Below are 22960 nucleotides of genomic sequence, written 5' to 3'. Positions count from 1 at the left end.
TGCTGGGAAGTGCCTTGAACCCCTTGGGGCTGGCAGTTTCAACCAAGGTTTCTCAGGCCTCTGCAATTCTTTTTCTCAATATGGTCAGAAGCACTTTGGTGCACTTTGAGATCTATCTTGTGTTCAGCATGGGTGACCTAAGAATATGGTGGATCAAGAGAAGCTGAACCTCACAGGCATGCTTTGAGACTGCCTGTAGTTTGGGCTCTGAAAAAAATGTAGCAACAGTAAACAACTCTCTTTGAGTTGCAAGGGAAGGTGATGATGCTGGGCCCCTTTTATACAGCTCCCAGTGACAAGGGCAGCTGCCCAGAGTGCAAGAAAAAGGCTTTCATGCTTTTCTCTGCTGGAATTCATGTCAAGGTGCTCATCTCATCTCTCTGGAAAGTGCTCTATCTAGCAACTCTTGGGGAAGATGCACTTGCATCCTTCTATATGAAAGTAATTCTGCTTTTTCCTTGCAGTCCTTGGCATCCATGGTAGAGAAGTCAGTGAATGTCTTCAGCCTAATAGGGCAGTCATTTCATTCAGGCAGGCCAAGGTTTCAGATACTGCTTCAAAATATTGCTGATTGCAGAGGCCAAGGTTTCAGATAAACTGCAGAATTTTTTTTTTTTTTTCTTTATTTAATGATAGTTTATATGTAAACAGATCTTGGAGAACTGAAGCGTGAGGACTGAATGCTCTAATTACAGCCTCTGTTTACTCCTAACTATTCCTTGGAAAGGACAGGAGGATTTAGAACCTGCCCTTCCCCTTGCCTGTACTCCTGCTGTGATGGATTTTTCTTATTTTTCTTGATTTTTTTCTTCTTGATTTTTCTTATTTCTTTACCTTTTTTCCTATGGGCATCATCAGTAATTTCTTTGTACAGGAATGATTGAAAGCATGGAGATATAACTGAAACAAAAGTTACTGGGACCTATTTTTCTGCCAGTTTACCTTACAATCTATAAAAGAAAACTTTTGATCCTCAACCTTTCCTTCAGGTGAAGTCTGCAAAAACAGAGAGGCTTTTATTAGTATTATGACTTTATACGACACTAAATAGTCCAGTTACATCAGCTGGAAAATAGACATTTAAACATTATGTTTAAAAACTGTTTTAACACAGCAGAAGCTGAGTATAGATCACAGGTTCTCTAGTACAACCTGTATGTGCTTATAGTACCAAAACCTCTAATAAATTAAAAGTAAACGCTTTTTTCTTTAGTTTGACTACTTTGACCCCAGGCATCCAAACTGACCCCTATAAACAAACTGATGAAGGTGTGGACTTCATTTTGGTCTTGTTTACACCAACAAATGAAATGATGTGTGACTTGCATGGGTCTAGGTCAGACCGTAGGAGGCCATATGTGTTTATTTTAGCATTTATGAATGGTTATATTTACCTCATAGCAATGACTCGCTTTGGTTTCTATTGACAAAACCGTGACTTAAGAGAATGTTTGCAAAGACAAGAACAGATGTTTCCGGGCATCTTGCCACAGACAGGAAAAATGCCAGTATTTACTTGTAAGCTGATGTTGTCTGTGCCATTTTTCCAATGAGTAATGATGAACAGTAGCCATTAATCAGTTGTTGAAAATCCTAACTCGGCAACAAAGGAATGGACTCAGATGCTATTTTGTATAGTCATGTCTGTACAGTAGAATGGAAGACAATTGCTGCAATCACTCCAACCAATTCTATGTTGTAACACCCTTTTGAAGTTACATAATGATCAAAGAACACCTAAAAGCCTAATAAAATGCGTAATAGATGGATATTTTCTATTCTTCTCCAGAAGTATTGGTTGCAAATTAAAACTACAAACTTTTACTAGACACTTTCATGAAATTACAAAACAACACCAACTTTTTGGAGTTAGCTTGGTGAACTTTTTTTCTTTATTCAACCATGAGGTGACCTTCTAAATCACAGGTACTAAACTCAGACTAGTTTTACATGGACTTTTATAAGGGAAAACACTGCAGTAGATTTTCAGTAGAGTTAATGATGGTCTCAAGCAGCTTTTGGGGTGCAAAAATGTGTGCTCAGTGCTTTTTTGGGCAAGAAGGGACTGACTGCTCCCAACAGAGCAGAGGACTGGGAGGGACACAGTAGTCTCTTCCACTGGGGCATGGGGCTCAATGGCCTTTGCCCTCTGTGAAGTCTGTGATCTGTGAGTGAAGGGCTGAGGTTTTCTCCAGCTATGAGAAAATCTGATGTGTGAAAAGTTAGGCATGTCTATTACCTCTGTGTAAGAATGAACCTGATAGATGTAACCAGTAACAAACTGGAGTGTATGACATAAAACAACTCTGTTTGGTTTTGTGCAATAGCATGTATTACTGTACTCTCCTGGTTAAGGTGGAACACAATATGTTTTACAATGTCATGAATGCAGAGAGAGCTGACTATGGCTTTCCTCTTATAAATCACCAAGCAAATTCAAAGGAATATGGAGGCTTCCTCTGCAGACTCATTTTCATGGTGCATTTACTGCAGACCTGGTAAGAGGGTAAACTCTCTGGTCCCTTTTTTATTTTCTTGGTGTGACTTTGTTTTTATTTTTTTAAGAGGAGGTATTAGGTTGGTCATTAAGTGTCATGCCACTGCCTGGATGAAATTCCATCTGAGCAGCTCATGTGCTTATTGGTTCCACCTGCTGGCTGAACCACTGATGGTGACCTGTCAATCAGCTGGCATGAACAGGACTGAGGAAGTAATAATACGAAAAGGATTTAGCAATAACTCATGTCTGAAGGATGAGGATAGAAACTTTCCTTTTTGCTACTAACCTTCTCTCTGATTTCTCATTAAATTAAATATTAAAGCACGGTTTCTTAAACAGGATGGCAACACCTAATTATAAGTGTGCTTTTAACAAGAGAAGACTTTGAAAATAAAGAGATGAACAAATTGGTCTACCCGTGTGGCAGGCCTGTTTGCTGCTTATTCCTGCACGTGGGCTGTGGAGCTCACCCAGGGAGAGAAAACTGAACCCCATTACCCCCTACAGCTATCACAGATACTGCATGGTAAGTCTGAGGGCTAGGAGAAGGACTATACCTTGTATTCAGAAAACATCCCAGAATTGTTCTGGAGAGGGACAAGAAGCAGAGGGAGGACCTACAACTGGATGTTATCCCAGATACTGCAATGCCATGAGCAAAGGTTGAAAGTGAGAGGAGCAAATGGCTTTTGTCAGCATGGGTTGTAGGGTTGTTATTGGGTATAGAGTTTGGGATTCCATTTACGATTGGCCTGCAGGGCTAGAAGAAAGCTGAATACTTGCACTAAGGCAAATAGTGTTTGTTAGTTATCAGTAATGCCAAAATTACTCTTGGATTTGCTGTTAGGATTTGGGATTTTAAGAGCTTAGTTCCTTGTCTGAATCTCACCTGGATTTCAGTGCTGAAGATAACTTCCAGAAGTAGATCATCTTTTATTGGTTCTGAACATGGGGACAGTAAACAATGATTAAGATTAAATTTCTGAGGTTCAATTTCACAGTTTCATTTCTTGCTGTGTTATCTATGCCTGTGGAGCAGATGAGCAAAAGACATGAATGGTTTACATGGGCTTTGGAGCTAGTAGGTTCTTCAGGGTCTCTAGCAATGCCTTTAAGGTCATTTGAAGATTCACCTCTTTGAGATGTCTTAAGAGCGCATGGCTGTGTTCTTCTGCTTGTTGCAAATCATGAGGAAAGATTTCTGAGGGAATTTTGTGGTGATGCTAGCCTTCCTGCTGCTTCAGACAGTCACTGCTGCCTGTGATGCAGCCCTAACCTTTAGGTGGTAAACTCAGAAGAAAAAAAAAGAAAATCATTTTTGAATTGCCAAAGGCTTTAGTAACAAATCTGAAAAAAAACAGGGCTGGGATATTAGTGCATGAGTAAGTCCTACAGATGTCCATATTGATGCACTTCTTAGCATGGTTTTGTCCTGTATTGATTAGTCTCCCCCAGACACAGTCTGGGCACAGTTCAAGAGATTAACATGCATAGCTACCAATAAGCAGTTTGGATACAGTCATTCTCTTCGGGAAAGCGATTTAACCTTGGGGACAGGAGGTGTGCTGTACCACTTGGCCTCAGAGCCAAACAGTTGTTGGCTTGAATTATTTAGAAATACACAGCAAGCCAAATTGACTGGGGGACGAACAAGCCAATAACTAGGTCTGAACGGTCAGCCTAAGGAACAGCATAATGGGGAGGGAATTCTTGCATCAATTACAACGATGCTGCTCATCTACAAACATTTGGTTTCTGTTTTAAAAGCGCTGGTCTTTCAAAGATGTTTGGAAGCAAATTCCTGCAATTTTTTTTTTGTTTGTTTGTTTTTGTTTTGTTATTTCTCATAGCATATCTGCGATTGTGGGAACTCAGTAGCACAGTGTGGGTATGCTGCAGCAGATTACCATGCTGCCAATAATTTTTGAGCAGCATTACTGTACTGGGGTCAAAAATGGTTGATTACACAGGAGAAGGATTTACATAGCAGTTGTTGGGTGTTTAGATAATGCCAGATGGAATATGAGTCTGATTGCATTTGACTTAGAAGCAATTTCCTTCCCCACCTTAAAAACAAAATCTACCTCTGAAAATGTTACAGCTACGTTCCACGGTAATATGTTTTAGTGAATTTTATAGGATCAAGAATTGTAACATACAGCTAGTACATTGTCTATCTGGAAGGAGATAACACTTGCATCTTTCACTAAGATACATCAAGATCATTGTTATATCAAATTCGTTTTCATTCCTGTTCCAAGAACCTACAACACAAGTTATGCAATTATGAAAAAAATGTTTGCAGAAATTACAAGAAAAACCTGATAAATGAAATCTGCTATCCGCTGTCAGTCACACTGATGCTATTCCAATAAACACAAACATGTATTTGAACACCCAATTTAAAAAGACAGAATAAAGTAATTTATGGCCAAAACTGTGCTTCTTTCCTTGCAGCATCTAAATATGTATAATGCTGTACACACCAAAAATGTGCTAAGTGAGCATTGCTGACATAGAGTGCTAAAAAGGCAATGCTACGGTTAGTGTCATAGTTACAGCATTTCAGTTAACAGTCTTCCTGTTCTGTAACAGGTCCCCTTTCTGTGAATGCACTGTATATACAGTCTTCATGCAATTAGGAGCATTTTTAGGGGAGAATGTTTGGTTTTAGGAAGAGGCTTTGCTTTCAAGTCAAACACAGTCAGATTTATATCTCATCTGCTATTATCTAAGTGGAGCTTTGTCTTCCAGAGGAGATCTGTCTTATAAAGTGCACATATTGGGCAGCCTTCAGTTCAGAAGTGGATGCAAAATACTTTTCCAAGTGTTGCTCTCTATTTTTTTCCTTTTTCCTTTTTATGTTCCTGCACACAACTCAAATCTTGCTTGGAAAACTAATCAATCATTTCCTTGTGGGAACTGCCTTTCCATTCTTTCACTTTTTTTCTGAGCAATTCAGAAATGTCGATGTATTAGTAGCAATTCAGAAGAGGTGATATGGTATCTCCCCTTCATAAATCAGGAGCAAGGGTCCAGAAGCGTTTGCTAATTTGGGGGCCCAATTTGATGACCTCATTTCTAGGGTCAATATATTTTGTGTGATCAAATCATATTCTCTTTCTTTTTTTATTTCAGTTGCATCAGTGAGTGCTCAGAGGCTCTGTAGTCTGGTCTTCTGGGCTTGAAGCCAAAGAGCAAAGAAAAAAGGAATACTTACTTAGTGACCATCTGAGCTAAGATTTAGTGTAAAAAGCTTCCCTAACATTGCACAATAAGTGTGGAGCAGAAACTTGTGTGTGGTACTTTCTCCAAGTAAAAACAAGACAGATAATTTATTTAACAGGTAATTTATTTAAAGAGGATACTTGGAGAAAACAGTCCAAACTTCAGCTTTGACTGCCTGTCCAGATTTTCCTTATCACATGAAGTAGTATGGGCTTTGTGTATGGTAGAGAGTTACCCGTATTTTACTCAGAGTAGTCATCTCATGAGAATACCTGGTTCTATGTCTTCGTTCAGCTTAATATCCCATTGCATACTCTTCCACTTGAAAACAGCTCATCTTTGCTCGAAACTGGTCTGTACTGTCAGCTCAGTGGCTTTACTATACTACACAGGGTGGTGTTGCTGACTGTTTAAAACTATCATGTTAGACTGCTTACAATATAAAATGAACTTCTGCATTTTAAAAGCTTATGCAATGTGGTGAGATTCCTGGCAAGTGTAAAGGGAAAAGGTGTTAAGGAGAGCTGGCAGCTTCTTAAAGAAGATATTAAATACAAATTCTTCCAATACGCAGAAAAGTTAAGGATATGCAGTAGAAGACCACTGTAGCTAAATCATGAACATTTCACTGCCCCTAAAGGGAAAAAGGGTTTTTATAAAGTGGAAAATAGGTCCGATTTCCAGGAGCAAGGCTAAAAGAAGAGCATGTAGGGACAATAAAATCAAAAGGTATTCAGGTGTGTAATGGGTGGTAAGAACTTATTCTTTATGTACATTAGTAACAAAATAAAGACTCAGAAAAGTGTTAAGAGTGTGAAAAGAGTCAATGGATAATGTTGGGAATGCCAACATGTACTTTTTGTGGGTTTGCATTTTTCCTGGGAAAGTACTGGGACTCCTGTTGCTGTTAACACAGGGGCTATACAACCACTGCTATCCTGGGCAGGTGCCAGATCTCAAGTGCACAAGTGAGTGTCTTTTTATAACGTGTTATCTGCACTGCAACATACACCTCTCATCCCCACCCACCAATTTTAGAATGATTTGTCTGGAGGAAATGGCTGTGCAATACATGAAATACTGATTGAAGATGACGAGGGAAGGGTTTAGGGACAGTCCACTGTTAGAATGAAGGCATGTGTCAGGCGGATCCCAGAGGCAGGCACTTTACAAATGCTGGTCAGTACTTTTCTTAATGGTTTAGATGGTGGCAGCATTGAGCGTGATGACACTGTGTAGAAGATGCTGAGTTGGGAAGGATGAAGGGTGCTGTGAAAGAAACAGCTACAACTGAAAGTGATCTTGATCAGTCAGAAGTAATCATAAAAAGAACAGTCACAGTTCAACATATACTACTTTTAGGAGTAACCAGCTTCAAAGATAAAGGTTTGAGGAATAATTCCTAGGGAGCAGTTATTCAGAAAAAAAGTCTGACAGTTGCATTGAACCATAAGCCAGGACATGAGTCAACAGTGTCATGCTGTGGTGTGTAGCATTCTGGGGTGAATAGGGAGGAAAACAGCCTGCAGCACATGGAATGAATAACCTGTTATCTATGCCTGCTCATGATAACACAAATACTACACACTGTGTAGGAACAGAGCTGGTGCTGCCTTGGTGAAAGTAAGCCAGCACTGGAACAGATTGCCTGGGGAGGTTATCAAATCTTGATTTTTGGATGTCTTCAAGAACAATTAGGTAATCATCTCTGAAAATAATAGAAGTTTTTGGAGATTTTTCTATAAGGCCTTTTCTAGATAAAATGATGTTGTTTTCTGACATGCTTCCTCTCTTTAAAAAATAAATAAATGTCCTCTTCTTGATGTATCACTGTTCTGTGTAAAGGGATTTCTTCACATTTAGCAAATCCATAGCAATTATCTCAGTACAGAACTTTATGGGACAATGCTTTAAGCTACTAATATGTTAGACCAAGTTCTGAAGCAGTAAAAACCCCAAGCCAGAATATCTTCATTCAGAAACACTCTGAGAGAGTTCCTTACAGACAGAGTAAGGACCGAAACTTGCTTTCTAATCAACATATTTTCAGAAGACTTTGAAAATGCATGTAACAGTCTGACATACCAGCTGTCACCAGGAATCGTGTCCCCCACCAACACCCGCGTGCAGTATGTTGGCACTCATGTCACACAGAGAAGGAGTGTTGACAGGTCCTCTTGCTAGTCACCTTAGAAAGGGAGAAAAGAAATCAGGGTTCAGCAAAGGAGAGCTGGCAATCACAGGAGAGCATCAGAAGCGACAGAACCAGAACAGTCTGAGTAAGGAGCAGATGACTGACCTAGGGCTTTTACAAGACCAAGGAGAAATGCAGGCAACAAGAGGGAAATATTCTGTAGCTTCATCCGTGTTTACCTTGGTGTTTGGGACTGACTTGAATCCCTGTCGTCCTGGGACAGCTATGCAATGCCATTCACGGCCAGTCTTACCAAATTCTAGAGCCTCCAGTAGGCTTTACTTGCCTTTGTGTTAAAACTGAATCATGTTTTCTTTTGACTTAGAAGCCAAACTTGATTTCCAAGCCAATGCTTGACAGCATCCTTTGTCTTCGTGATGAGAGATGGAAGTATGTCCGGAGCCTGCTGACCCCAGCCTTCAGTGATGCCAAACTGAAAGAGGTAAGGTATAGGCAGTGTTGCTTTCCTGATTTAGAAGGCGTAGTTTTCTTTTGTGTAAGCATCTACTCCGTATTAAGGATAGGTTAAAAATTCTGCCGCTTGTCAATTTGCTTAGATCTTAGTAGTATATCCAGTTGAGAGTGTACAATGTGATCCATGTCATAGACCGGTGTAAGTCAGAATAGCTCATCTGAGGAGATGATCTTCCCTCTCCATATATATACGATATAAAAGTGTAGCAAAGTAAAAATAAATAAATAAAATCTTACTCCAGCCTTTTTAGGAATGAGCTAGAGTACAGAAAAGGTTATTGCTCCCAACTGGAGCGTAGCTTTTCATTATTTGCAGAGTCAGCAGCTCTCACGTTAACACGGGAACTGCTGTCAGTCTATTTTCATTTCTCCATCTCCTTCCCCCCTCCTTTTATTCTTTAATCCTTTCATATAATAAAATAAGTCACTGGAACAGAATGTCATTGCCAGATAAATACCTCTGACTGAAAATAAATGTCTCCATGTTGACCTGATGCTAATTTCCTATAAACGTCTCAGCATTTACTTAGCCACAGGAACCCATTACTCAGTAACAAAGTTCTATTCCAGTGACACGATATCTCTTAATTAAATGCAGATAAATGATCGACTGGTTAAAGTCTTCTTTCAAAGGAAAAAATAACCAATAAACCACCACTTCTTCCTGTATGGATTTTATTCTGAAAGGGAGGCATGCCTCAATCCGGTGCCCAGTTCTTGGTTGTAAAATTTTCCACTGGGCAGACGCTTGTGTTGTTTTGACATGCCGCTGTCGAAATCCACAGTAACATCTAAATGTGTCTGGCTCTTTCAGCTCTATAGACAGCGGTCGCTTAGCAACGCCGGCTGTCACCTCCTTATTATGGTAAATTCTAATTGGCCGCAAGCCTGCTGGAGATGCTGATTAATCACAACTGACAATATCATTGGTTATGCACCTCGACATTTGCTCTGTCACCGGCTCCATCGTGGAATTTTATGGACACGAGGATTTTTAAATATTCAACCGATTAGTCGCTGATGGTGTGGTGGGAGAGGAGAGTTTTTGCATTTTCTGAGCTGAAATTAATCTGCCTTACTGCAGGTCATTGGCAAAGCTCAGCTCCCGGCTTTGGCTCTCTGCTGGTGAATTGACAAAAGATAATGCCCTCTTTCCCCTGGTTTGCACAGAGCTACCTCTGCCAGCACCAGCAGAGAGAGGTGAGGGTGAGCAGGCTGAGACCCTCTGTGTCCTGCTTTGGGGCCAGGCAGATACAGGTCTGCAGGGTTTGACTCAATGAAACTGAGGTGGGAGAAGTCACGTTGCTCACTTCACAACGCTTTGTGGTGGAGTTGCAGTGCTGGAGGAGGTGCTGGTAGAAGGTAAAATGGTGGGCCGCTTAGCACCTTGTATCCAGCATGCACACAAGAATTGCAATCTTTACTTTTACTTGATGGTCGGCTTTTCCTGTTCAACCTCTTCCAAACTTTGTGTACAGGGTGTAGGCTCTAAGTTACCTGGGAATGCTATTTTTCTCCCCCTAGTCTACACAAAGTAGGAAAACAAAGAGAGAGAAGAGTAGTTTTTAAAAAGGCCCAACTTTATTTCTCTGTTTCATTTATTCACAAGAAGACTGTCCCTTCCTGTCCACAGAAATACTGGCAATAAGTCTATGTTAGCTTAAAAGCCTCTTTTGTATGGATGTACGCCGCAGTTCTCTTTCAACCCAAATAGATGGATAGTCCTTGGATCTGAAGTTAATGCAACTCTTTACTCGTATGCTTCTTGTGTTGTTTAATTTAGTAGCCATACCAACACTTCTTGAAGGAAATCAATGCTCATTAATTATGATCCCACTATTTAACTCTCCCACATTCAGTACTCTGCCAAAACTTACACAGAAGCATGGAAATAGAAATACTGTGTTCTACTATTGACCATACTAGAGAGTATTCAGGGTTATCTAGAAGGCATCCTGTTAATAACAAACTCTTCCTCTCTAACCCGATGAATTATAAATGAGTTAGTTTTGTTATGAATTTATTGCATAAGAACTTGGACTTGTTGTTTGATACTTCTTTATATATCTTGCTACATAAATACCTCATTTCTTCTCCTAGGACGCTGATTCCTTTGCCACAGATATCTGAACTCTGAAAAAAAAAAATCACCACAATCTCCCTGGCTGTTCACCCCAGATGTCTACCTTTCTTTTGTTCCTCTATGCAAATGCTCCGGCATCACTGGGGAGACCATATAACATCAGAGTAGCTCTGGAGTGTGGTTTCCCTGTGCGCTGCAACCCTCTAGATGTGCTATGAACATACACTTTTCTGTCTGGACACTCCGAAAGAACTGGGAGCTATTAGCCTGTGACAGAGCTATAAATGTTAACAACTCTGTACTCCCCATTGCAATTCCTTCAGACAGAAGATGTGCAGAGAGCCAGAGTTGGGTACAGACTCCTGATATCTCCATTTCAGAAACACATGATTCTATAATGATGCCAAAAGATAGCTTCAGTACTAGCAATAACAGAAACTGATCATCTACTCTTTGAGCTGTCCAGTATAGGACAAAACCCAGAGAGAATATATTTTGCTAGGGTTTGACCTATAATACTCCACTGAGCTGATGTGGCTGGGGACAGAGATGTGTTTTGCCCTTTTCTCTCCACAATATTGGTGTAGTGTCACTGAGAATTTCACTAAGCATGATAAATTTCATCTCCGTTTGGCAAAAGCTTCCAAGAACTGATTGCCAAATGAAGAAAATTTGATCCTGGAAATGTGTACAGTTAGGAGCAATTAATTGAAACCAGAGGTTCTAGAGCTGTTGGGGAGCCAGTGCAATGATTGCTGCTTGAATTTAGAGATTGATTTTCCAACACTTTCCAAGAATTTTCTAGCATCTTTTGCATTTGCTCTGTATCCTCGATTTCTTACTTAAGAAGCTGTGCTCTGCTTTGCTAGTGTTGTCCAGGAGTTCCATACTCTCTGTATTCTCTCTTTTAAGTTTTCTTTTTCAAATGTATATGCAAAGATTAATAAAACACTCCACTTCATCTGAAGGAAGGTTTGGTTCCAAGTAACACTAAATTCAACTGCTGTAATGGTGAGCATAGTTAGATGACTTTTAGGTGTGATACTGCAGTAATATTTGGCAGTCTCATCCCACATGAGATGCCACTGGGACTGGTAGAAGATCTGATATTAAGCACTTCACAGTGAGACTCTTAAGTAGACTCTATGTACCATCGCTGTGGGAGAACTGAGAATGAGGAAAGATAGGAAGCAAGACAACCAAGGCATTTCACTTCCAGCCTTCATTTCACAGACTACCTTTGTGAGATCAGTAGAAGCTACTTAAATTCTCTGTACATGAAACATTTTTCATTTGTTAAATGGGAATATTACCAACCACTGAAAGTTGATCCAAGCTGTAATGCATGAGAAATTTGTGAAGTAATATAGCTGGAGGTTTTAAAGTAAAAGATGAAGTTCCCTGTGTCCCTGTCATGCTCTCCTCAGCTGTTATGTACTGAAACAAGCTGATACGTTAGTGATCTTGCTGTACTGATCTTGATTCCCTATTTAGTATTTCTTATTTCTCTTTTTTACTCTGGTGCCTGTGATGATCCTGCAGTTCCGAACCCCTTGTCAGACTTGATAAATAGCTTTGCTCTCTTTTACAGCCAACACCAGCAGAAAACCTATTGATTTTTATTTATTCTGATGGTGCTGCAGTACTCTTGTCATCTCCTATCAGTATGCTGGGTGTCCTCTTCTCCATTAACTAACTATTAAAACAAAACAGAACACAAAAATTAAAGAAAAGAGTGCTGTGTAATGTAGCAGTCCTAAATAACCTGTGAAGTGGAGTTTGTGTTAAGGCATTTTCCTTCAAATGAAGGGAGACACAAAGCAGAACTTGTGATAACATAACAAAGCAGTGCAAGAAAATCCTCTAGTGTCACTTGAAGGTGTGTAGATCTTTCAGATCCCACTAGGACAGTATCTGACAGCGCAGCCACAGAGGGTTCCTTGATTTTCTCTACTCTTAGACAGTAGTCAGAGGCTTTTTGGAAGGGACTCTGGAAATTGCTGTTGCTATTAAGTAAAGCAAGTGCATTCACTTTAGTTGAGGCAAATCACTGAGTTAAGAGCTGGTATGTGAAATGTACATATCCTTGGGCTGCAACTTGAGTGTATGGTTGAGTTGCTCTCCTTGATAAGTTGTGCCCATGAATAGCAGGGCCCCACTGTGAGGGGTTACAGAATCAAATATGGGTTGGAAGGGACCTCTGGAGATCATCAAGTCCAACCCCCTCCTAAAGTGTATTCCCTGCACTAGGTTGCACAGGCAAGCATCCAAATGGGTCTTAAATATCTCCAGAGAAGGAGACTCCCTCCCTGATGAAAATAGACCTCTGTACTTTTCCTGGTTTTAGTCAGTGATTTGAAATGTGGAACAGAAGATAGTCTTATGCTGAGGATGTATCTTTTTTCCCTCCTCCTTCCCTTGTATTTTATCTCACTTGTAGGACAGGAGGCTTGCCATGACCTCACCATACTATGTCTGCCTATCGTGAATAAAATCCAGGCTTCTACCTAACAGTTTTGGTGCTAATAATAAACAGAATGATAATAGTAAATAGCAAGGACCACATCAAACTAGAGGAATGTGAGGCTGATGCCTTTAAACAGTGCAAACATCCCCATGCACTCTGCATACGCAGAATCGGAAGCTAATTGTTGTTATGTGCCAAATCGCGTATTGGCAGGATTAATGCAGCAAAGCCCCTGGCATCATGAAAACCTTAACCCCAAATGCTCTCTTTTGGCAAAAGAAAGAAATTTGGACTCTGGGCTACTCTTGCTATTAGATAACTGGCAGAACAAATATTTACAGGGACCATATTGTTTAGATTTTTCTTCATCCTGTTACTCTCAGCCAATCTGAACACAGAGCAGCTGGGGTTTGTTTACCCACCAAGATCTGAATCTCAGGCAGGTTATGCAGCTTTTATATTTTGACTGGCAAATGATAACGTATAGGAAGCTAGTGATACCCAAGGCAGTGCAGATCAACGTGTCTGTTATTGTGCCGATTTCTGAAGTTTGGTGCAGTTCACCTCCCTCAATGCTACTTTATTTTTCTTGATGATTGAACAAAGAGTTTAAAGTATTAAGGGACTTGAGAATCTTTCAGTCTGTGGTCTTTGTAGTTAGCAATCTTGGAAGAATTTATGTCCCTCAGGAGAATAAAAACCCAAACCCAGGATTCCTGAGTATACATCCTCTGTAGCTTTCATATGCAAAGAAAGTCTTCTTAATATGACTCTCCTATGATTCTAACAATAAATCTAATCCATGTGTCCCTCTCCCCATTTTCCTGGTTAGGTTTGCTAGTAAATATATCTTATGGCTAGAAATGAATTGCAACAGTATTTTTGAAAGGCTGGTAGAATGTGGGAAGTTCAGACGTGCTGTGAGGTGCCCTGGCCAGGAATACGTGCCCTGACCACGTCTGCCAGCTGTTGGAAAGCAATAGCAGCCAGCTGGGTAGTTTCAAGTCTGGTGGTGTGCTGAAGAAAACAGAAAATGAGGCAATAAAAGAAAAATCTGAAATGATCACCATCTGCTTAGAAAACATCGTACCTGTTAAAATATGGATTTTCATTTTGTTCTCCTTGACTGGCTCAATTCATTGGAAGGTCTGGACCCAGAGAATATAAAGCATTTCACCCTGGTTCAGTGTGTTGAACAGAAATGTGTTAATTTTGATGAACCATTTGAGAAGAAGCTCACTGCAGGGGACCTTCTTTTGAAAGCAAAAAGGGCAGAAAACTTTATAACATGGTGCACACCTCGCAGATACATACCAGCTGCTTTTACAGAATACTAACCTGGCTTCAAAATTGTTTTGTGAGACTCCTGTTGCACAGCCCAAATCAATCCAGCTTTGAACTGAAATAGCAACAATCTGCGCTGTCCTGTATAGGTATGAGACCTTGAGAGCTGCTCAATACATTCTTAACTGAGACTTCTGCCTTCGGAAAACACATTGGATGCTCCCACGTTGGCCTTTTGACTGCGTATAGTCTTGCCCATGTGTTAGGATGGCAGTGTGCCTGCACACAAAGTGTTATGCCAGTTTCACAGAGGTAGAAGTGCCAAGCAAAATGGACTTGGCTGGGCAGCCTGCAGAGCTTTCGGATTGTGCTGAGAGGCTGCAGTAAGTCTTTTTTGGTAACAAGAATGTCAGAGTAGTAGGACAAGTGTGTTCTCATGTTTGTTGACATCCGTATGTTGAAGGAGGTTGCTCAGGAAGGAAAGATGGTTTGCTGTGCATATGTCTGCTAGTGCTTGGCATAACTGAGGCAAGGCTGGGGTACTAAATTGTAGGAGGGTCTCTCAGCAGCCTGTGGAGAAAGAGTCATGGTAGGTAGTGTTGTTGGGGTAATGGCTGGATTGCTGCTATTCCCTCACTCAAAGTAGCAGTCAGTCTCCTTCCTCTGCCCCTCCTGAATGTGTAATCAAGGCAAGTGTCTGATGCCTTATATATGTAAAGAGTTACAGAGAGACTTTAAGGAAATCTTGGTGGTTGCCTGTGTCTGGTTTCCATGAAGTACTAAAGAAGAGAATATTTCACTGTTAGCTATAGCAGGCTGTGGGTTAGTTCTACCTGACCATCATGTGCCAGTGACTGAAAGAACTGCTAGCCACTCGAGGCAACCCTTTTCTTGGGTGTAACAGCTGTACTTTTTCTTCATGAAACTGTAGTGATATGCATGGTCTTTTCCCGATGTATGCCTTAAATTCTTCAGACTGAGGGATAGGGGAATGGAAATGCTGGGCCTCTGGTCGTGATATCTTTATAAGACTATGGAACCATAGAAAACGTTATTCCTGCTGATCTGGAGTGTATGTTACCTAAATACAGTGTACTGTAAATATGGATCATGGTAGATCATCAGATGGGACAGGGAATTATTTAAAAAAAAAGATTATCTAGGTATATAGCCATAGGTGGACAAGAATTAAAGGTCAAATAAGCATCAGAGCCTCTTGAGTTCAGGCCCCAGGCTGGAGAATGGTTTTCCTATAATATGTAGGGTTACTTTTAGCAGGTAATCCCAGCATTTTATCTTACCCATACAAAAGTGCCTGACAGCACCTGTGGAAGAACCAAAGAACTTTATGCCGTCTACTGGATAAGACTAACTTAGAATAATTGATTTTTAAATTATTGTTATTTTTCACAATTTTTAACAATATTCATAATGGAATGCGTTCCTTTCTAGATGGTACCACTAATAAACCAGGCCTGTGATGTCTTGCTGAGTAACTTGAAAGTCTATGCAGATTCTGGCAGAGCTTTTGATATCCAAAGGTACGTTCAATATACCAGAAACTAATACCAGGTTTTAAAAAAAAGTCAGTATCAGAAATTCAACAATTATTCTAAACATTCACCTACTGTATGCATAACAGAAGTTTTTTTTTTCCTCTTGCTTTTGTAAGTGGAAATCACAGAACAAAGGATGTGTAATACAGATGCCTTTTCTTCCTTGGGGGGAGACACTGCGTGCTTTAAAAGTAATTTTGGGAAAGCATCTACAGTATTTCCAGTTGTTGTTTAATGAAGTTTTAACATCTGGAAGCAGAAAGAAAAGTTGCACCAGTCTCTGTTCGACTACTGTCTACTTTCTGCCAATAACGTGCAAATATAGGAATTGACCTAGTATCAAATCCTTCTGTTCCATTACTTTCATGCTTTTTTTGTATGAGATTTCTTGAGTGCTTAATCATTCTTGCCACATTCCTCCTAACCCTGTCTAATGCCATGCTAGCCTTTTGTGAAACAATGAGATTGGTAGTCCAGATTAGAATGCACCGCTAATTTATAAAATGGCACTTTAATATTTTCTGTACTGTGCTTTCTCCTATTTGTTATGCATTTATGATTGTATTATCTTATTTTTTGTTGCTTTTTCAGCAGGGATCTTCCCTCAATATTTTCTACCCTCTTCTCTGAGCAGACACAGTTTTTTTAAGGCATCTGTATGATGTATGCATAGTTCAAGTACATCCTTTCTGTTAGGCACTGTTTTACCTACTCATCATTTGCTAGGTTGATCAGCATCTTCTGAAGTTCCTCATGACTTCCCCCAACCTGGAGTAGTGCAAATAATTTTTTTTCATCTAAAGGAATGGATATTTAGCCACTATTTATCCATCCCCTGCACAGTACATGTGTATGTATGTATGCAAGTGCCTGTGTGTGTACAAAGATCTCTTTATATTATACATCTAAGGAGTTACTATGAAACTTGGAGATACATTGCACTTACCATAGTGCTTTGATTAAAATTGAACTTTTCAGCCCTCCTGGGTTTTTCCCTTTTTTGCATTTGTCCTTTTTCTTTGCCTAGTTTTCTAGCTATTGATCCATGATGGGGTTTCACCTCTCAAGAGGCACTTTTGTAAAGTCGAAATGAGTGATGTGGACCATCTGAAAATATGATCTTCCAGTTGTTTTATCATACTTCCATTTCAGCCAGTCTGGCATATATAGATGTGATTCTCTCTGTCTTGGGAGCTATTTTTTGGTTGTAGGTACTCTATTTGCAATCTCTTGTCTTCTGTATGTTAGTTGTCTTTAGCCATTTTGTGTTTTGTCAACAACTCAAAATGTAATGTTTAAGCTTTGTGAGATAAGTGATTGAATACATCTGAAACTATTTTATTGTGGAATCTCTCTTTTAATATTTCAATATTCAATAGTACATTTAGTGTGTGTGTAAGAGGTGAAAATCTAAAGTTGTTACTTAACTCCATAGCATTTTTTTTCTTCCACATTTGCCTTAGAGTCCTCAGAATAGCTGTGGTCCAAGTATTGTAGTTAGAGGTATTCTGCTTCATGGTATATACATGGAATATACTGGGCCCTAGTCCTGTCTTTTTCTAATTCGCGCTCACTTGGGTTAAGACACCAGAAGAATTTGATATTAGCTTTTTATAGTAAAGAACAGTCACAGAAAAAATATAGCAAAACACTCAATTGCAAACAGATCGGAAGAATCAGAAGATTGCAAGGATATTTCACATTTGCAGTTCATTATCTCAAGTTACTATATGCGCTAATGCTCATTAGAAAAAAAGCTTGATGAATGGTCAGATATGTGGGGAAGGATTCAGTAAGTTCTAAAGTGTTGATGCCAAGGTCTACACATCACTTGTAGCTCTTAAAAAGTTTGCTTCTCCTCTGAAGAATTACGGGTTTCATGTGATGTCAGTTCCTTTTGGTTTTGACTGGGATTTTGTATTAGAAGGGAGCTATCAATAACAAGAAAGAAATCCTTAATAAGAAGTTTTACTTAAGGACCTTTTCACTGAATCATAGAATCACCAAGGTTAGAAAAAGCCTCCAAGATCATCTAGTCCAATTGACTACTTGGCACCAATATTTCCCTACTAAACCATGTTGCTCAGTACCACATCCATGTATTTCTTGAACATCTCCAGGGACAGTGACTCCACCACCACTCTGGGCAGCCTGTTCCATCATTTAATGGTCACTTTTGGAGAATAAATTTTTCCTAATATCCAACCCTCACCTCCCTTCTCATCTTATCACTAGTTACATGGGAGAAAAGTCTGACCCTTACCTCACCACAACCTCCCTTCAGGTAATTGTAACTGTTCTAGTGGTAAGGTTTCCCCTGAACATCCTTTTTTCCAGACTAAACAATCCCAGTACCTTTGTGCTTCAGATCCCTCATCAGCTTCATTGCCCTTGTCTGGACACTCCAGACATCTTTCTTGTGGTAGTGAGGGGCCTCAGACTGAACGTAATACTCGAGATGCGGTCTCTCCATAGCTGAGTACATGGGAATGATCACCTCCCTGCTCCTGCTAGCAATGTTATTTCTTATACAAGCCAGGATGCCACTGGCCTTCTTGGCCATTAGGGCACACTGCTGACTCATGTTCAGCTGAGTGTCAACCAATGCCCCCAGGTCCTTTTCTTCCATACAGTCTTCCAGCCTGTAGCTGGAAGCCTGTAGCATTCCCTGGGGTTGTTGTGGACAAAGTGAAGGACCCAACACTTGGTCTTGTTGAACTTCGTTCCATTAGCCTCAACACAGTAATCCAGCTAGTCCAGAAGTCTTGTGACTAACAGTTCAGAACTGTTACGAATGTTATGAATGTTCAGAATGTTCAGAATGTTCAGAAATGTTCAGAACGGAACTGGTATGAAATGTTGTTTCTGCATTTTTAAGTGAGAAATTTTCTCTTTTGCAAACTACAAACACTGGTTATGAATTTCCACATTAGAATTCTAGATAATAACAAATACACTTGATTTTTTAAAATAAATTATTAGTAAAATTATTGAGCTACAGGAAAGCATTTTGATTTAGAAGAAGAGATTGTTATTAGTAAGTACTGGCATATGTCAGAATGATGGAAACATCTGTTAAAACTCAAATCTAAAAACAAAAAGAAAATCAGAGACTAAAATCGATGTTACATGGTGTTTATGGGATCGATATATTAATGAGTATGTAACTTACAGCTAATGGTTTATTATTCTCAATGCAGGTGTTACAACTGCTTTACTTTGGATGTTGTTGGTAGTGTAGCTTTTGGTACTGAGGTGGATTCTCAGAAGAACCCTGATGACCCCTTTGTTAAGAATTGCAGAACATTCTTTGAAATGTCTTTGTTTAAGCCTCTTCTTTTTCTAATCCGTAAGTATAGTCCACCTTTGTCTAGTTCTTTATGGTTATTTTCTGAAAATCATTCATGCAAAAGAAGCTCAAGCAGGAGCAGGAAGATGTATTGCAGACTTATTTCAGATGTGTTCAGAATTCAACCTACAGCCCAAGTATATCCTTTAGATTATCGTAGTATGATCTACAACTCCTGTCATGGTTAATGTAACTTCCTCCAGAAACTGAGTCACAAAAAGCAATGCTTCATCCTGATTTGAGTGGAACATTTCTGGGACCGATAGCCTGTGGGCTATACTTCTATATTAAAACAGAGTAACTGTTACCTAATACATATTTTATAAATTATGTGTGGCCTTTGGAAGCCTGAGAACAAAGCTTTTGTGCATCCACATTACTTGGTAGAGAAACTGAAATCCCACCCATAAACAGCAGTGGACTAATAACCAGGAGAGACGTAGATGAGCATAAACAGATAACATAAGTCCTTTAAATTCTCATTTAAATAAATAGAAGTAGCCTAGCTGATGCTGTAAAGGATAAGGATGGTTAAGTGCCAGCACAGGTTGTCTTTAAGAGAATCAGTTTATTTTCACATGGGTAGATTGGGAATGCAACAATATGGTACAGAATAATTTAGCTCCAGATCTGGAACAGTAGGGCAGTGAGAAGTGGGGCTGAAGAAGTGCAACGTAATTAATATTGATAACGTTATTACAGTAGTGCTATCTAGACCTGTTCACAGTAGTGTCAGGTACTGCGGTGGCAAAGCTTCCTGTGCCCATCTGATCCTACTGGCATTACAGATTGCACCTGTACTAGCAGCACATGAACTGTTTCCTTCTGGAACTGTGCATCCAAAATGTCCTGAGGTTAATGTTTAACCTGGTTGCAAAGTGGGATTTGTGACTAATTTCTGAAGGGACAGAGATTTGTTCCCAGTTTCTAATACTGGGTCCTCCATTAAAAAACAAAACAAAACAAACAAACAAACAAAAAAGACTTAATTTGAAAACTGTGTTATGCTTTTGGCAGCAGGGGGTTTCTGATGACTTTTTTTTCCTCTCAGTTTTAAACTGTTCATGAGTTAATTACAGGTCTGTTTTAGTACAGGACTGCACTCTGGTGTCTAGCACCTGACTCTAAAGGTGATGGACTGGAGACCATCCTTGTAGTAACTTTCTATCTTAAGAATCTTTGATCCGCTTTGAAAAGCAAAGGAGTGCAGAGTGCAGTAAACCAATGCCCAAGCATTGAAAAGCTTTAAATGGGAATGACTACCACACAGTTGCATGCATCAGTGCCAGAATCTCCTAGGCTAACTCAAGATCACCCACCTCCTGTGTGTAATTATTTGCATAGGCAAGGAAAATTATTCCTCCCTTTGTTGTATTGGCTCTGTGGCATCAGGAAGCTGAACTGAAATCTGGAAGCATTATGGAAGACTTGCAAGTCAGGGCAAGCTTGGTGGGCATCTGTTCAAGCAGAGAAGTCACAGCCAAAATGGAAATTGTAAAAGGAAGTGCTGTACTGACATACAGGAGTGGAAGGGAGAGAAAGTAGAAAAAAACAGCCTTCACAAAAATAACGCATCCCAGTTGATGAGATTTGTAATATTAATGAAAGGAGGGGGGTATTACATGCTTTTACACTCTACTTCAGTGTTTCCTTTTGTAAAAATCTCTTACAGTTTCTTTCCCATTCATAATGATCCCATTGCTTCGGATTCTGCCAAACAAGAAACAAAAGGAACTGAATGGATTTTTTATTCAAACTATAAAAAATGCAATTGTCTTCAGAGACCAGCAAGATGCAGCTGAGGTAAGGCCATTTTTGTGACAAATTTATGGATAAACAAATGCTTTGAGGAAAAACTGGAAGTGGCATGAGCCTCAGCTGAAAAAGGGAACTCAGTCTGTTTGAACATTCAAAGCAATTTAGTGAGGATTTTCTTCATTTTTAGCTTCATGTACCGTCATCCAGGCTTAGTGCTGATGCAGAACTGTTAAGACATTACAGAAAAGGCTGCTTCTCTCAGTATTTCTGTTCAAATAAAGATGCAGTGAATGTTGGATCTGGGATGACTTTCCAACCCACTTTCTGGATCCAGAAGGAAGGAGATTCATCATGTAGATTTTTTTCTCATCTTAGTCGGGAGTCATTAAGCTTTTCTTAATAAAATGAGAAAGGGAAGAGGCCCTACAGAATGATTCAATCCTGTCATTATCTAGCAGGTGACAAGGGTTTCACATATTCCTGTGGCAGTTTTTACTACTTCTGAAACTGGGAAAAGAGAACCGACATGTCTGTTTAAGAGCAGACATTTTGTATTGCTATGGCTAAAAGAAAACTAGTACATTCTACTTAGTATGTAAAACAATTGATGTGTATTAGTAACAAATCGGCCGTTACCCATCTCTTTCATTTAGACATAAGGCAGTTCTGATTTTTGTTGTGTTAATCACTGTTGTGAAGTATCTGAAGGCACAGACATTTTAATAATGTTCTCTCTATTTATGATGTATGAAATATTTTGAAACTAGTGTGTGCTTCAATTTTGGAATATGAAAGTTCTTGAAATCTTCTTTTCCTTTTTGGCCATTCTTTGCTGCTGAATGCATGTAATTTGCCTAAAAACAAGTTAACCACTTAATTATGGATGTGTAATGAGAAACAAAGAGTATAAAATAGAATTCCATAGTAAACGAAACAGAGACAAGTGTTGCATATCAGTTGACTGGAAATATGCTATAGCATACCTATCAAGAAGCTTTTAATACTGAAATAAAGGAGATGTTTCTTTCCACTTTGAAATGAACAGCAATTCTGATGAGAATAACAGCACAGGTAAGGATGGATCGGATCATCCCAACTTCTTCTCACAGCTTAGCCCCACAGCTGTCACCTTGCAGGAGAGCATAGATTTTAATTTACGCAATGTTGTATCTAGGGCACATTTAAAAATCAAATTGTACTTCAAAAATATTACTGCTTTGTACTGTGTTGCGTGTTCTGCTCTTTTTCTTTGACACTCCTTGTAGTGAATTCTCATGTGTTTGTTGTGCTTGATCATCCCATGCTTCCTATCTTTCGTCCAGCTCATCTCTCTAAGTCCTTTCCCCCGTTAGCCTTTACGTCTTTTTCTCCACCCTTCTTTCCATCCAAAAATTTGTGTGTGCTGCTGAGTAGTCATAAATAATTCATGATTCAGTAACATGGGTGATGTGTGTAAGCTTGTTGCAGACACTTCATTTCTAGTGCATAGATCCAGTGGGAGCTTTTAATAGCCCATTTATGGAACTGTACGTATGGAGAGTTTTGAGTCAGATTTAGTTAATGTATTAACTCTGTGTGTATTAGTGTTATGTATTAGTAGAATGTATTTCTGTGTCAGTAACACTGAAAACATCAGTCAGGGACTAAATTCTTGTTTATATTAGAGATGGTCATTCTCAAACTGCAGAATGCCCAGATAAAGGACAACAGGTGATTGTGTTTAGGACAGAAAGAAAAGAAAAATGAGTTTCTAGAGACAAGCAGGAGTCATTCTCTCCATATGCAATTTGTTTGCAGCTTTCAGTGGTTAATGGAGCAGAGGGGTTTAAGATTGTGTTGGAAGGGATATTGGGAGGTGCAAAGCTCTCAGCCATAGGATTTGAATTTTGTGTGTTGCTGTGTGGAGCCAGGAGTTGGACTTGATAATCCTTGTGGGTCTCTTCCAGCTCAGGATAACATATGACAGTAGTAGTCCTGTATCAGGACAGCATGGAAAGTACAAGGTCCATGTTTACCTTAACAGCATATGCAAAAGTCCATGACTGGCAGTGATCCCACCTGCTCCTG

The 22960-nt window shown here is 39.6% G+C and overlaps 1 protein-coding gene across 11 annotated transcripts in view; it reads left to right on the top strand.

Annotated features, from left to right (window-relative positions):
- The window catches only part of TBXAS1 (thromboxane A synthase 1), a 243959-nt gene that overhangs the window by 128795 nt on the left and 92204 nt on the right, over nucleotides 1-22960 (top strand). For 10 of the 11 annotated variants that reach the window (XM_048960640.1, XM_048960600.1, XM_048960590.1 and 7 more), the window contains 4 exons: nucleotides 8248-8364; nucleotides 15683-15771; nucleotides 18987-19135; nucleotides 20808-20938. In XM_048960640.1, the coding sequence (XP_048816597.1) occupies nucleotides 8248-8364; nucleotides 15683-15771; nucleotides 18987-19135; nucleotides 20808-20938 (486 nt within the window). The remainder of the gene's footprint in view (nucleotides 1-8247; nucleotides 8365-15682; nucleotides 15772-18986; nucleotides 19136-20807; nucleotides 20939-22960) is intronic. The other variant, XM_048960650.1, reaches the window with a different exon arrangement.

This window comes from Lagopus muta, chromosome 1 (assembly GCF_023343835.1).
Source record: "Lagopus muta isolate bLagMut1 chromosome 1, bLagMut1 primary, whole genome shotgun sequence".
Classification (NCBI taxonomy): domain Eukaryota; kingdom Metazoa; phylum Chordata; class Aves; order Galliformes; family Phasianidae; genus Lagopus; species Lagopus muta.
The sequence above is the reverse complement of the archived record's forward strand: the minus strand, read 5'-3'. Positions and strand labels throughout refer to the sequence as shown.